This window comes from Schistocerca serialis, chromosome 6 (assembly GCF_023864345.2).
Source record: "Schistocerca serialis cubense isolate TAMUIC-IGC-003099 chromosome 6, iqSchSeri2.2, whole genome shotgun sequence".
NCBI lineage: Eukaryota > Metazoa > Arthropoda > Insecta > Orthoptera > Acrididae > Schistocerca > Schistocerca serialis.
The window spans coordinates 576,170,519-576,187,457 of NC_064643.1; the positions used below are offsets into that span (position 1 = coordinate 576,170,519).

Below are 16,939 nucleotides of genomic sequence, written 5' to 3' on the forward strand. Positions count from 1 at the left end.
GGTGACAGCGGGAGGAGCTCGAAATTTCCGCAAAAATGGCGGCCCCAGGTGTTGGAGACAGCAATAGGGTCCACAATGAAATCATCTACTACTATTAAACTGGAAATTGGGGAATGGAGGGCCATCAGAGGTTGGTCCACATGACAGAAGAGGGAGTGGAACCGTTAAAAAATTAGTGAATGAAATCCAGCTAGCTTTTTTGCTATCCTGAAGAATGCGAAAACACTGTGCATCCAACTGTTTATAATGAATGCAGTTCGCCATCATAAGACAACAGTTAAAAATGCAGAGAGCACATCTCCACATGCAAATTACATTGCGGCTCACCTCAGTCCACCAAGGGACTGGGACACAGTGTGGTAAAGAGAAAGTACAAGGAATGGAATGTTCTGTGGCGGTAAGTATAACGTTTGTAAGATTTTCTACCTGGTCATCACAACTGGGAAAATGTTTGTCGAAGGTTGCCATGGAGGAGTAAAGCCTCCAATTGGCCTTAGTAAGCTGCCATTTGAGTGTGCATGTAGGTGGGGTAGGAGTCAGCAAATGGATAGCACACAGGAGATGGTCGTTCGAGCATGTGTCAGAGAGAATGGACCACTCAAGACGAAGGGCAAGCTGGGCACAGCAGGATAGGTCCCAACGGAAATAGGTGTGCATGAAGTCTGAAAGGAATTTGGGTGCTCCAGTGTTAAGGCAGAAGCAGTTAGGTTGATTGAGGTCAGTCTAGAGGGCACCTCTCTGACAGGTTCTGGGGGAACCTCATAGTGGATGGTGTGCATTAGTCACCAAACAGCAGAAAGGGGTGAGATGGCTGCCCAATAAGCTGAAGTTAGTCTGCCCTTGTGACACTGAATGACAGAGGGATGTAAAAGGTACAAAGGGAAATGGTCAAGTGAGGAAGGAACAGCAAACTGCAACAGGGAAAGATCAAGTGAGAAAGGACAAGGCGAACACCAGCGGCTCACGAGTGACATAATTTGAACACTCACTGCTACAGGGCAGGAGGGTTCTGCACCATGAGGTCTACAGAAGCGACAGCATTCTCCTTCTGTCAGTCTGAGGAGTCCAGGGCAGAAAAACAGTTGGTGGTGCACACTGGTGACACAGAGGTCGGCCAGACAAGGGCATCAGGTGGCGACACCATCGAAGAGGATCTACGAGTCGCCGAAGGAGAAGATCATTTGCCTTTTGACTTTTTGGAGCCTTTCCGATTGGCAGAGGAAGACTCGAATGTTGGTTGGCTGGAGGGACATAAGAAGTCTTCCTAAGAGTATTCCTTCTGCCCTTTCCGGCCCGCTGGTTGTGCAGCTGGTGACTTAGCCCCATGAGGCAAAAGTTTGGTGGCATGTTGCACAGCTGGAGGAGATGGGGATGCTGGACGATTTTATAACCGCAGTGCTAAATTTGAGATCACATGTCTGCATGGCCATGTCCATCATGGAGCGTGATGTAGCAAGAATAGAACTGTAGGTGTCAGATGGTAGAACAAGGATTTCCAACTACCCAACAGCTTGCAAGTGACAGGGTAAGGCACTTTTATCTTCATCTGATCTCCTTGACAGCCTGCTCATCAAGATACACGGGTCAATCACGGGAGGAGGCAGCATGGTCATCATTGCAGCAGGGAGGAGGAGGCAATCGCCCTTGTGAGCACCCCTACCACAGGTTGCACATTTGGCTGGATGTCGACAGGACTCTCGAGTGTGGTTGTAATGAAAACACCGGTAACGGCGCATCGGGTTCAGAACATATGGTCTGACTGAAAACTTCATAACCTGCTTTTATCTTTGATGGAAGAACCACTCTATCAAAAATGAGAAAGTGTGTGTGAGCACTAAGAAGGCATCTACTTTTTTCACCACCCGATGGACTGCAATGACACCCTGATCAGAGAGGTACGTTTGGATTTCTGTCTCAGTCAGACCATTGAACAGCCTTGTGTAAATAACACCACAAGAAGAATTTAAAACTTTCAAAATCCAGAAGAGAGCAATGAGGATTATTACTGGGAGCAAACCCTGAGACTCCTGCAAACCCATCTTCAGAAAGTTGGAAATCCTTACACTGCCTTGCTTATACATTCTTGAGACTAAAATTTTTCAGAAACCAAATAGTGCCAACCGACTCCTGAGACGTAAAAAATATGAAATACATAAAACACAACCAGGAAAAACTCAAATCTGCATATTTTACGAACAAACACTCAGCTGTGCAAAAAGGGAGATTTCCACATGGGCCTCCAACTGTTCAACAATCTTCCCGCTAGCATTAAGTCCATTGAAGACAACATAAAATTTAGCGAAGCCATGAAGTCATATTTGTTGTGTCACTGTTTTTACCCTATAAATGAACACCTGTAACAGTAATCTTGCTATTTATGTTAAATTGAAAACATTGAGCAATGGAGTGAAGTAAACTTAACCAATCTTTGCAATATAATACATTAGGATACTATATGCTAACAATGTTAACTGATATTTTCTGACATCTGTAACACACTGTGTACCATCAGATCACATGGAATAAATAAATAAATAGATGGGTGTCGACAAGAACAGGATAGCCATGGAGGAGTGAAGTTGCAAACAGTTGTTGTGCTTGAGAATCAGAAGTAGTCTTAAAAAGCAAAGTGCCATTGTGTAAAATAGAGCAGGATTTCACAAGCCCAGCAACTGCATCAACACCTTTCTGCATAATAAACTGATTTACCATGGTGAAGGACTGACCGTCTTCTGTATGTGAAACCACAAGGAACTGTGTTGCAGCTGGGAGGGTCTTTGAATCTTTAGCCTCATTCCATTTAAGTTTCGTAGCCATTGACTGTGAAGAACATTGGCTCAATGCAAGAAAATAATCCCCATGATTGCCAGCATCTCCGATGGCGCGCTCCTGCCAACTGGGGGCCCCCTCCAGAAGGGGGTGTACTCGGCTTATGTGATTGTTCACACCTCAGAACACACCTGAACACCTGACAGAGTGACCAATCAGCAATTCGGAAAGGTAGCAGCTCAGGCAATCACCCCTCCCTGGGCCTGGCCTGTACCAGGGGTACGAGCAAACCCTACCCCGGGTTGAGAATTATGCATTACCCAGTCACCTGTAACACATCAGAAGTGTGGGCGAGCCTTCAGAAGTGCACAGGGAGGAAGAAGAAAAAGAGGAACCTCAAACACCGAAGCTGAGGAAGGATAGGAGAAGGTGAATGAAGAAAGAAAAAAGGAATGAAAAACAGTGGCGAACATTCTGATACTGACTACCGAAAATGCAGAATACCCAGACATGTTCCCCAAGGGAGGGGGAAAAGAACAGCAAGAGGATAGACATGCAGCATGGAAGAGAAAAGATGCTGCAAAGACTGGGGCCCTGTGGTTGCTAAAGAGTGGAGAGCCCCCTCTGGTGTTGCAGGGATGGGAACCAGAACATCCGAAGCCGCAGAAAGTAGTTAACATGAAGATTTCCCAATTTTATCTTCCAGGAGCAAAGAAGATCAAACTTTTTTTTCACTAGCAACCTGTGGCTGCTGGTCCTTGTCATGAGGGAGGGGGGGGGGGGGGGGCAGCTTGACAGGTATCCTCATCCCTGACGATGCCACAGGATAGCTAGGCATCTCTAGCTGTAGGGGGGTTAGGGATCTGACATTCCCTGCCCCAATTTTACAGGCCAGGATGTGTCGCGTGAGACTCTGTCATGAGGTATGCACTGTCACACTAAAGCTGCAAAATTTGAGACTATATCGAGAAATCGGAAACTTGTTCTTTGCACCTTGGTAAGGCACGCAGTCTAGTTTGGGAACAAACCAAGAACACAGAAAACTGCCCACTTCCAATTCTCCTTACCTGGCTCTCATCTTGAGGCACTGTCAAAGACGGAAATTCCATAGGATTGTAAACCTCTGCAGTTAAATCACTGTTCCTGACTTTTTGAGACGGCCACGTTGGCATGACCACCGTAAAATTTGATTTGTTTCATTGGCGAGCATCCAACTGGAGGTTGCCATCCCACAAAGGCAAAGGTCACCTGACACAGTAGCCACTGCCTGCAGTCCTAGTAATCCGAAGTGGATAGGTACCTACTCCTTGGCTGACATGGAGAAGTTAGAGCTCAGGCAAAGGCAGTGCGATTCCTGCATTGTTAGGGGACTACCATCGAGAGAATACACAACAACCCCAGCATGACGGACTGTCTACCACACCGGATTTCAGGTGCAAAGGTAGACCCACTTGATTGTTAAGTGCAAAAGATAACAGTGCACAGTGGAGAGTTAAAGTGCCACAGTAAGGCACTCTTCTCCACATGGCCCACACTTCCGTAAAATTTGGAAAGTGGAAGTCAAACCCAAGTGGGGACCAGAGTTTAAAAACCAAAAAAGGAGAGGGTAAAGCATTAAAAAAGTGGAAACGTATAGAAGCCCAAAATACCACAGTAAAAAGTGACCAAATAAAGGACTCCAATTAGTTGCCTGTTATGACAAGCAAAGAATGGGTGCAAGTCTATTCTAGTCTCCGACACTGCACAGATAAAGACCAGTTTGGATACTGGCAAAAATTTAGGAACACACGAGGCAATACTGACGCTACGACATATGTTAGAAGATAGGTTAAGGAAAGACAAACCTAAGTTTATAGTATTTGTAGACTTAGAGAAAGCTTTTGACAATGTTGACTGGAATATTCTCAAATTCTGAAGGTAGCAGGGGTAAAACTCGGAGTGAAAGGCTATGCACAACTTGTACAGAAACCACAAGGCAGTTATAAGAGTCGAGGGGCACGAAAGGGAAGCAGTGGTTGAGAAGTGAGTGAGATAGGGTTTAGCCTATCCCCAATGCTAGTCAATCTGTACATTGAGCCAGAAGTAAAGGAAAACAAGGAAAATCTGGAGCAGTAATTAAAGTTCCCGAAGAAGAAACAAAAACTTCTGAGGTTTGCCAATGAGACTGCTATTTTGTCGGAGGCAGTACAGTACACGAGGTGGAAGAGCAGATGGAGGGAATGGGCAGTGTCTTGAGAGGATATAAAATGAACATTGGCAATAGCAATACAAGAATAGTGGAATGTAGTCAAATTAAATCAGGTGATGCTGAGGGAATTGGGTTAGGAAACAATACACTAAAAGTAGTGGATGAGTTTTGCTATTTGGGCAGCAAAATAACTGATGATGGCCAAATTACAGATCGTATGAAATGTAGACTGTCAATGGCAAGAAAAGTGTTTCTGAAGAAGAGCAATTTATTTACACAACTCTTTTCTGCAGGTATTTGTGTGGACTGTGGCCATGTATGGAACTGGAATGTGGACAATAAACAGTTTAGACAAAAAGAGAACAGAAGCTTTCAAAATGTGGTGCTACAGAAGGACACTGAAGAATAGATAGGTCGATCATGTTACTAATGAGGTGGTACTGAACATAATTGAGGCACTAAGAAATCTGTGGCACAACTTGATTAAAAGGAGGGATTGGCTTATAGGACACATTCTGAGACATCAAGGGATCACCAGTTCAGTAATGGAGGGTAAAAAAATGTAGATGGAGACCAAGAGATGAATCCAGTAAACAGATTCAGAAGGATGTAGTTTGCGGTAGTTATTTGGAGATGAAGAGACTCGCACAGGATAGAGCAGCGAGGAGAGCTGCATCAAACCAGTCTTTGGACTGAAGAGGAGCACCACCACCACCACCACCACCACCACCACCACCAACAACAACAACAACAACTTCCCTCAATTAGTTTTAAGGGCTCAGTCAGAGGAAAGTCACGGAGTAGGTGGTGAGCGGAGAGGAATTAAAATTTGTGGAGGGAGACCAAGGCCTCAATATGGGTCTAGTGTAGCAGGGGATACAACCCGTCGGCTTTGGACAATGACGTCACAAGTCGCCAGAGAGCAGTTTACCATTTTCGCTTTTGCTGTTATGTTTCAGTTTAGTTTTTTTACTGATTGCTTAATAAAGTGGATCTGTTTATTCTATCTCGTGAGATTTTTTTTTTTTTTAAGCCAAAAAACACTTATCAGCCACAGAAGGGAGCTACAACACTAAGAAGAATCGCTTCTCGATTGGCGACTTGTGACGTCATTGTCCAAAGCCGACGGGTTGTATCCCCTGCTACACTAGTCCCCTGAATACAGTAAGCAGGTACAAATAGATTTAGGTTGCAGTAACTTACTGATGCAGAGATGGGCGAGGCTTTCACAGAATAAACTAGCACAAAGAGCTACTTTCCTCCAGACTGAAGACCACAGTAACACTTTGCTCACTCATTAGATAATAATATATCAATGCAAAGATGGTTTATTTTCATTGTACTTTTGAGAACTCTTGAGTTCTTGTGAAAAAATTTGGAACCCTAAACTTTGTGAACTGGGCTACTAATATCATACAAATGAAATGGGACAATTTCGAAGACTTTTCTGGTCTCAACAGATATGATTTTATGTATATGGACTTAATCGACGACTGAAATTTGTACCAAGGCTGGGTATCAAACTCTGATCTCCTGCTTACAAGGCAGGTGTGCTAGCACTAAGCAACCTTGGCATAGCTGTTCACGCAACTGCACAGATTACCCTGTCAGGTCTCCCTCCCCAATCCAAATTCTCACCGTCGTTCCAGTCCCTTACACACCAACAGAATTGCTAACGCCCTCCATGATCTGGATTTGCACCTCAGCATCAAATGTGAGAGATCCAGACTGAAATTTCTGGCCTTGATTCAAATTTTCACTCATCGCTTCAGTCTGTATATGCAAAATCATCTGTATGAGACAAGTAAAATCTCCAAAATTGTGTCATTTCATTTGTCACAAGTACCTGCACCAGGGTTTCATTGGATCCTCCATTTATGTTCAATGCAGTTGTGCAAACCCTTGTGCCAAGTTGGATTAGCGGATAGTGCAACTGCCTAGTAAGCAGGAGACCCGGGTTCGATTCCCAGCCTTGGAAGCTCGCTGCTTCAGTCTATATACATAAAATACTAATACCATAACTCACTAATTTGGCCAAGAATGGCCATTTCAGGTTACAGGACTAAATCCATGATAATGTAAAAGTATAAAGGATGAAAATTAAATTCAACAATGCACGTTACTAACATAACAACCTACATCTCTTCCAAATTTTGTTGTAATGCAATACCTTCAACTTACAAAGAATTTTTTTTCTCGTCGACCAACTTTATTTTAAAAAATATGCATTTTCAGCCTTTAATATTATTTCATCTTAACATCTTACAACACACACAAAAAGACATGAAGAAAATCATCAAAAGTAAATGAACAGTAAAAAATACCAAAAGTTAGTTATGTAAATCAACTTCTATCTTGGTAGCCTATAACAGACAAGAGAAAGTACAGATTATGGTCAGTTTGAGGAGCGTAACATTTCTTGCTACTTTTACTTATTTTTAACACTCATATCTGGTTTGGCTTTATTTGTAAGAAATAGTTTCAAATCCTCCACTTCCTCTGTCCACATACGAGAGTGTATCGATCCATCCAACTTTGTCAGCTTCAAAGCTTCTACTTCAGGCACATCCAGCTGTTTTTTAAGTGTGCCAATGATGGAACAATATATACCTGGAAGTAGTACAGATATTACATTTAAATATCTGACAAGCATTATTCTCATTTGACTAATTGGGTTCTCAAATACCTATTAGATGTGAAAAATTTAAAATAAAAAATATACAGATACAAACACAACTTCCTGAGACTACAAACACTTTGTGATTTCATTATATTTTGGAAAAACTGTACCTTGAAGTTAGATGGCCTGATTATGTGAAAATGTGATTTTTTCCTATCAAAACTTATGACCTGTTTCTTGTAATTAGAATTTTTTAAATATTGTTCCTGTGTAACTACTTCACCATTTACAGATGTTCATCGTGGTAACCCCACTTCAGATTGCTGTACTACGTTTTGTTATTAGTTGCTCAAAGGGTGCCTGTCACTTTAAAATGATTGTTGATAACAAGTGCTAGTACAGAATAAAATATTACAGTTGCACAACTAACGTATTTTGGTTTACAAATAAATACTGCTACCAAAAAAAATGCTTGCAATTATTTTACACACACATTTCTACAATAATATGTTGGGTCTGCCATCTGAAGACTGTCTGGTGTAATGATACAAGTTTTTAAATATGGACAAGTGTAAGATAATGAACATAACAGAGAATCAGATAATATCTGATTACAAGATTAGTGGTAAACATCTCGAGGCTGGCACTTAGCTAAAATATGTTGGGACAATTCTATGAACTATTGTGAACCGGGACAAGCAAGTCAAGTCTGTAGTTAGGTAGGCAAACAACTGCAAAAATTCACCGTATTTGACAGGAAAATTACTGTTGCTCGTGCACTAGTAGAATGTGGGCTTACCAAGTAGACAGAAACAGCAGACTGCAAAAGTACTCATAAATGTATTGCTAGGATGTTAACAACTTAGTGCAGCAAATACAAACTGTAACAAAGAACACAAGGAAACTAAATGGTAACCTCTGCAGGAAAGGTTACTTTGTTCTTAAAAACCATGTCGGGTACATTCAGAGAGGAAACCCAAGTGGTAATTAGGGCCTAGTCAATCTTCAGTGTATATGATGATGATGGGCAATGTGTTACTGTCAATTGGTGTAGACAATATAAAAATAATATCTCAATCACTTTCCTCTAACAAATGTGTGTTGCTTTTTCTTACACGGTCTAAAGATAACACAGCATACAAAGAAATCGAAAAGAACAAACACAGGTTACCAAAAATCAACGTAACTAAAATGGGATGGTGGACCCCCCCCTCTACAAAATCATGCCTATGGTGACAAGACTGATCTTACTGTAATCTGAGGTAACGAATACATCTACAGCCTTTCGCAATTTAATGTTTACCACTTCTGAACTATACCTTTTGTAATCCAATCATGGTTTCCAGGAGCGTTACGACATTTGCATATTTTTGCTACGCCTGACTCGTCTCTAATCACAATAGTGTCTTCATCTAAAACATCTTGAATTATGCCCTGTAGCCACAAGATTTTGAATGTGAGCGTGGCTGTATGGTTACTATCAGCAGTGACTTTAAGTTGCCAATAATCGGCCACATTCCAAGTGCATGAACGTATATGCTTCACAAGTAGTTTGTAACACGGACTTGATAATGCGTCATTCATTCCACTTCTTAATCGGAACGTACATATCATATACCCATCAAAAAGTCCACACTCCGATTACAATTACTTTGCGAATGACACTGAAAAATGGTATTTGTGTTGCGTACAGTTGCCAGCTGATTCACGAACAAGGTAACATACCATTACCAAACACCACCGAACACCGATAGCTTCGCGCGCACAAACAAGTAAAAAACGAAACAAGTCGTTTGCTTACCGACAGTATCGCCAATGCTTATACATTAAATTACCCACTCAGAATCGTCAAATTACCCGCTTTTACCTCAAAATACCCTCCGTTTCAAACACAGTTGCGAAAATGCTAACATAGAAGAAATGTGACCACAAACTGCATTAAAAAATAAACATTTTACTTATCTGATCCGAGTTTATTGTCACTGAGCACTACCATATACTGCTGCTCATCGTTTCTCTCGTCGGTTCGAAGCAAACCAGTGATCACTGAAGGAAACACATCCGCCATCGCCTTCAAGTCCCGCTTTTGCAGCCATCAATGATACTATTGTTTCAATTTTCAGTGTGTTGATATGAGCAGTTTTCAAGTTTTTAAGAATACTATACTTTCGTTTCACCAAGGCATTGCAAATGGGAAAACAGATGAGAAGGAAGATTACCTTTTGTAAATTTGGGATTTTCTTCCAATATACAGTAGCAGATTTAGATACATCAAACCCAAGTTTCACAAGCTCCAGCATAGCCTGATTTTTCCATTCAGAATCCAGCTGCTGACAGTTCATTAATTTTTGAAGAACAGGAAACCTCTCTAGGACAGGGAGCAATTAACTGTGTAGGAATCGGCTACATTAGGTTCCACTATGGAAATTATTTCAAAAATAGGTTCTGAGAAATCAAATCGTCTTTTGACCTGTGGTACAAGCTCTACACAGAAATTCAAGCAAATTTTGTAAAAACAATTTATGTCTTGCTGTACTTCGATGTTGGCTTCGAGTCCATGAAATATTCCCTGCACAGTGATACCCAAGTACATCGTAACTAATCCAACGAAGTGCCTTCAATTTGTATGATCTAACAGCAAAACTGGAGTTACCTTAATAACATCAAAATTAATAAAATTAAAATACAGATCTCTTAGCATTTTTTTCCTATTTCTGACTTCTGCTTGTGAAGGAGAGGGACTTCACTTTGAGAAAAGTAATTAAAATCTGGAAGTATGACTAAAACATATGACGTGACTACCGAATATGCCAAAGTGAATGCATTGTCCATAATTGAAAGCATATGTTCTGTAGCTGAAGATGGATCTTCCATGACAACATTTCTCAGGTAAGCATTAAGTGTATTAAACTGTTCCAATACCCCAGACACACATGAACTGACAGACAACCATCGAGCTGCACACGGTCAGAGTTATTCACTGGATATTCACAATATCAGCTCTAAAATATTAAAACTTAGTAGTCATTATACAGCAGAGATTCTCTGTCACATCATAAACTACTGCTTTGATGAAAGTTGTTTCCCTGAAAAATTGAAAGTAGCTAAACTAATCCCAGTCCACAAAAAAGTGACAATAATTTGCCTAGCAATTATAGGCCAGTTTCTTTTGTACCACTTATATCCAAGGTCATTGAGAAACTAATGAGTATTCAAATAATCAGTTTTCTAGATTCTCATCAATTACTTTCAAATAGCCAGTTTGGGTTTAGGAAAAATCTATCAACATGTGATGCTGTTATGAGCTACATATGTAACTGTCTGGAAGCAAAAGAAGAAAAATTTATTGTAAGTACAAAGCTTTTTGATTTATTGAAAGCATTTGACACTGTGTGCCACAACACTCTGCTGCTGGAATTAAAAACTGTAGGTTTCTCAGTCTCTGCGGTTAAAATTATTCAGTCATACTTTTCTAATAGATCTCAAACTGTTTACTTCTATAACCAATATTCTAGTTTCTTACCCATTAACCATGGTGTTCCTTAAGGGTCAATCTTGGGCTGTCTCTTGTTCGTATTATATATGAATGACCTACCTAGCAATGTAATAGATGATACTACAAACTGTTACTTGTATGCAGATGATATCAGTTGAAGTGTTACAGTGCCTACAAACAATAACATAAGTAACTCTACCTCACTCAAGGTAGATATGCTTTCTGACTGGTGCAATGCCAATAGCCTGTCTATGAACATAAATAAAACACAGGAATTAAACATTTCTTATAACAATAGAATCACCTTAGATACAGTTCCTGTAAAGTTTCTTGGCATTGTTTTGCAAAATAATTTAGGCTGGCAGGCACATGTGAATTACTTAACACCAAGAATTTCTAAAGGAATATTTATGCTCAGAAAATTACAAGCTACAGTAGATGAGAAAATTTTGCTTTCTGTCTATTATAGTTATATTCATGCTCATTTGACGTATGGGACAATCTTGTGGGGAAATAATTGCTACTCAAAATGCTTATTTACAGCCCAGCAAAAAGCTGTCAGACTGATACATAAAGTACCACCTAGAACTCACTGTAGAGAATTATTTATTAAACTTAGTATTATGACCTTACCATATATATACATATTTCAATGTGTCTTGTACATTAAAAAGAACATGTCTAGTTTTTATCTGATGTACATAGTTATAACACATGACGCTGTAATGATGTAAGAAAAGACTACTGCTCATATACCAAAACTCTAAACAGCTTCAAACACACATCTGTAAAGCTATTTAATAAACTACCAGCGTCAGTTAAGAGTCTGGAGCTGAAAAAATTTAAGATATTTGTAAGAACTTTATAAATTCAGAATCGTTTTTATACAATGAAAGATTTCTGTCAGCATAATTTCTAACATAGATTAATTATTTGTATATTTGTTGTATTGATGTTTGTACATTTATTGATGTTGCTTATACAAGCTTTACATCCCTGTAAATGTTTTGTTTTTGGGCAATAAAAATCAATCAATCAATCAACTGTGTATTTCGGTTCGAAAAAACACTTGAAATTCCTTAAATGTCGCTCTACTGTCGTATTTTCTACAGAAATGAGAACCTAATCTTCGCCAGTTCTTGGAAGTTTTAAGCATGCTTTTGAAGCACAAAGAAGCATCAGATGACATGAGCATTTGATACACACTACATGTGGAAAGTCGCTTTTCAGGCTCGAGAAAACTGAATGATGCACTCCAATCATGATTATCAAGGTTAATGTTCTATGATTTAAAAGAATTTATAATTGCCTTGTAGAATGCGTTCGGCAGAACTCAATAAAGCTTCAAAGACATTGAAGAAGCTAGTTTTAATCTGACCTGAATCCATATCAAAATACATGGCTGTTAATACACAATGTTTAGTAGCAAATCAGCAGCTTCTTTTACGTCTTCAGCATTGCTATTTGGTGTTGAAGATATATTAGGAGTAGATGCAACAGATTTCATTTGATTAATATGTGTGGAAAACTTTTGAGCCTCAAACTTTCAAACTGTTGAAACACTATCACATACCTTGCTGTATGCCAAATCATGTCCATCCCTCTGTATGTTGCTCTTCTGTAACGAACCAGTGCACTCAGACAAGCTGAACCAGAAGTCACAAATTCCATTTATTTTGGATTTCTTTGATTTCCCACTCAAACAACACGATTATAACATAGATGTAGCATTATGGTTCTTTTCAGTAAGCTCACTTTGCAATTTAGGAGGTTCAGGTAAATTAGGTGAGGAAGGAAATTCGGGAGGAGTATGCAGACTCTCTACAGATTTCGCACTAACATATGTTTTATGCAACCACTTATCCATTTTAGTGAAATAAAACCGATATAGTTTAATAACTGTACTATTACTGACCGGAAGTATAGCTCGCATCAGAACATTCAGTCCAGTAATTTGCTGAAACTGTGAGATACTGCTATCACAAGAACAACAAGCTGACTAGTAGATTTACGAGTTGCGGCACATAGAAGTTCAAACAAACAGCGGAAGCAAGAGAAGAGAAACTGAGGAATTTCCAGATCCATTTCACAATGTAACAGTGTTACAATTCTGTTATTCTGATACCATGCCTATACCTGTGTTGTTGTTGTGGTCTTCAGTCCATAGACTGGTTTGATGCAGCTCTCCATGTTATTCTACCCTGTACAAGCCTCTCTGTCTGTGAGTAACTACTGCAACCTATATCCCTCTGAATCTGCCTACTGTATTCATCTCTTGGTCTCTCTCTATGATTTTAACCCCCTCCCGCCTCTCTCCCCACTTCCCTCCAGTACTAAATTGTGATCCCTTGATGCCTCAGAAAGTATCATACCAATCGATCCCATCTTTTGGTCAGGTGGTACCACAAATTTCTCTTCACCCCAATTCTAGCTAATATCTCCTCGTTAGTTACTTGTTCTACCCATCTAATCTTCAGCATTCTTCTGTAGCACCACATTTCCAAAACTTCTATTCTCTTCTCGTCTAAACTGTTTATCGTACATGTTCCACTTCCATATATGACTACACTCCATATAAATACTTTCAGAAAGGACTGCCTGACATTTAAATGTATACCCAACATTAACAGATTTCTCTTCTTCAGAAACGATTTTCTTGCCATTGCCAGTCTACATTTTATATCCTCCCTACGTCAACTATCATCAGTTATTTTGCTTCCCAAATAACAAAATTCATTTACTACTTTAAGTGTCTCATTTCCTGTACTAATTCCCTCAGGATCACTTATTTTAATTAGACTACATTCTTTTTTTCCTTGTTTTGCTTTTGTTAATGTTCATTTAAATCCTTCTTTCAAGGTACTGTCCAGTCCATTCATCTGTACTTACATTTTAAAAATTAAAGAATGATTTGAATATGAACAAAAACGTTTGGTATCAAAATTATCAGATTATCTGGAAAATACCCACCATTTCATACAACTCTCCAAAATACCCACCGATCAAGGTTTTACACGAAAACTGGGTAATTATCCTCCAATTGGTAACAGTGCCTACCAAGATTCCTTATTTACACGTTGTAGAAAAATAACAGCAATAAGAAGAATGTTCACACACATGTCCCAGAGTAGCAGATTATCTAAATAAGGGTAGAAAATTGTAAGAGTTGAACACAGCTGAATTTTTGGCAACGTACTATATAACGAATGGACGAACGTCAGCTGTATCTGAATCAGTTTCACTATCATCTGTATAGTCACTGGAGCTGCTGTCAGAATTAAAGAAATAATAAGTTCTTCAATGTTTTTTTTCTATTAGACAGTCATTCTCCCATGCTTCGACTATACTTCCTACGTGAGTCTTCCAACATTATGCCAATCCGACAATGAACTTTGGTTTACTGTGTAATTTGCCAATCTCCACAGCTGCCAGCATACATCTCATGTTGTTCATAGCCACATAACACTTAACTTGAACTCATATGAGTTTAATGGAATTGAAATGGCAATAATATAACAGCAGACTGAGCACCCAATGTCCTTATCTTCTTGCTAGCTCATCATCAACATACAGGTGAGAATAGGTGATTTACTCTGAACCAAGAGATCCCACCCAAGTGAGTGTCTCACTTTCAGTAAAACGCCCCACTGCACTGACCTTTTGGACTGGAAAGTGACGTCACATGATCATACTCACCTGGCTTCAGAAAACACATGGTTGCGCGTGTTGTACCATTCTGAAAGTAGCCCCTAAGACGTGTGCTGCGCTTGTCTGCTTCCATATCACTTGCTTATTCTCATTTCGCTAGCTTTCCTTTTTATTTTTTGTTTTTGTTTCTGTTGTTTTATATTCACTGCTGGAATTACCTGTTTTTAAACAGTTTGTGCTATTAAAGAAAAGACTACAGGAGACAGGTTCAAAATGATGTAGGTTGCTGCAGTTATTCAGAGATGAAGAGGCTTCCATGGAATAAAGTAGTGTGAAGAGTGTTACATCATGCTTTGAATGCTGTGTGCTTCTTTAGTGGAGACAGGAGTGAGCAACAGGTGATGTTCATGAACAGAGAATCCAGATATTAATTTAAATCTTGCTTTGCATGCTGTGAGTTTCTTTAGTGGAGACAGGAGTGAGGAACAGATGCTGTTCATGAACAGAGAATCCAGATATTAATTTATTCTATATCTGAATATTCTTCTTCTTTCTTGACTCTACAGCTCATGATGAGCCTAGGCCTCTTCTACTGTTTCCTTCCATTTCTCTTGGTCCTTTGCAAATACTCTTCAGTTTCTATAGCCCATCTTCCTAAGATCTTCGATTACTCCATCTTCCCATATGGTTCTTTGTAGACCACGTCCTCTCTGCCCTCCTAACTTTCCTTGTAATATTCGTTTTGGTACTTCTGTATCATTCATGCGAGCCACATGTCCCAGTCCACTTCAGTCTGGATGATTTCACTATCCTTCTGATGGGTTGGTCTTTGTATGTGATATACAACTCATGGTTGTATCTCATCCTCTATCTTCCTTTTTCACAGATTGGGCCGATAATTTGTCTAAGTAATTTTTTTCAAATGCATCCAGTATTTCAATATCTTTAGTTATTAAAGTCCAGGTTTCAGAGGCATATGTAAGCACTGGTCGTATAAGTGATTTATAGATAGTTAATTTAGTGGTACAAGTCAGGAGCCTTGAGTATAGAAGTCTTGTTAGGGCAAAATAGGCTCTATTGGCTAGTATTAATCTCTTCTTAATTTCATAGGACGTATCATTTAGACAGGCAACTGTCGGGCCCAGTTACTTGAAATGTTCAACTCTCTGAAACGTATAATTGCCTATTATTGCATTTGGCATATTTTCTCTATGTGCTTTTCCAGCTGCCATATATTTTGTTTTTTGTTCATTAATAATTAACTCCATGTTCCTACTAGCCTGTTCGAGAGCCATAAAAGTCTCTTCCATTGCTTTTTGGATTCTTGCTGTTATATCCATGTCATCCTTTTAGGCCAGTATCTGCACTGATTTATAGATACTCGTTCCCCTATTCATAGGATTTGTGTTTCTCATCACCCTCTCTCCTTGTCGCTCTCTGTTTTTAATACTCAATGCATTGGACATTATTCTTCCTATTCTTACACTACCTTGTGTTTCGCTCTTTGTCATTCTTACCAGCTTTAGCAACTTTCTCGATATTCCCAGTTCATCTAGAGCTTGGTATAACTGCTCTCTATTTATGCTATCATAAGCTGCTTTAAAATCTATAAAGAGGTGATGCATGCCAACCCCGTATTGTTTTTTTTTTTCAGGATTTGTCTTAAAGTGAATATTTGATCTATAGTTCACTTCCCGGGGAGAAATCCGCATTGGTACGGCCTCGTCTCCATCTGTATGTTTGGGAGGATTCTGTCGAATAGTATTTTAGAGAATATTTTATATCACAGATTTAGTAGTGTGATCCCTCTGTAACTGCCACACTCCATCTGATCTTTCTTATATATGGGACATATGATACAATCTTTCCATTGTTGGGGCGTTTTCTCCTCTTCCCATATTCTGGTGACCATTTTCAGAAGGCTTCGTTGCAGCTCTCTGCCTCCTTGCTTAAATAGTTCTGCTGGAATACCATCTGACCCTGCTGTATTGTTGTTTTTCAGTTTCTTCGTGGCAGTTTTCACTTCTTCTATATTTGGTGGGGCAGTGTTGTTGTCTGGATCCTCTTCCCCATTCGTTTCTATTGGATTCCCTGGTATAGCTATTCTAGGGTTGTGGAGACTATCAAAATACCTGCACCATCTTTCACATATTCCTTTCTCATCGCTTATTATATTCCCTGTCTCATCTTTTATTAAACTTGTTTAACTACCAAAAGG

At 39.6% G+C, this 16,939-nt stretch overlaps 1 protein-coding gene across 1 annotated transcript; it reads right to left on the minus strand.

The window, feature by feature from the left end:
• Positions 1-7,287: 7,287 nt before the first annotated feature.
• LOC126483962 (recQ-mediated genome instability protein 2-like) lies at positions 7,288-9,359 on the minus strand. The gene is made up of 2 exons (XM_050107260.1): positions 8,897-9,359; positions 7,288-7,567 (listed from the first exon to the last, which is right to left on the minus strand). Exons 1-2 carry the CDS (start codon positions 9,189-9,191, stop codon positions 7,386-7,388), a joined length of 477 nt encoding a protein of 158 aa, XP_049963217.1. The 5' UTR covers positions 9,192-9,359; the 3' UTR covers positions 7,288-7,385.
• Between the last annotated feature and the right edge of the window lie 7,580 nt (positions 9,360-16,939).

Coding starts and splice junctions, on each gene's coding strand:
- LOC126483962 (XM_050107260.1), bottom strand. CDS start 9,191: ATGATATGTACGTTCCGATTAAGAAGTGGAATGAATGACGCATTATCA. Junction 7,568..8,896: donor CCATGATTGGATTACAAAAG/GTATAGTTCAGA, acceptor TACTACTTCCAG/GTATATATTGTTCCATCATT.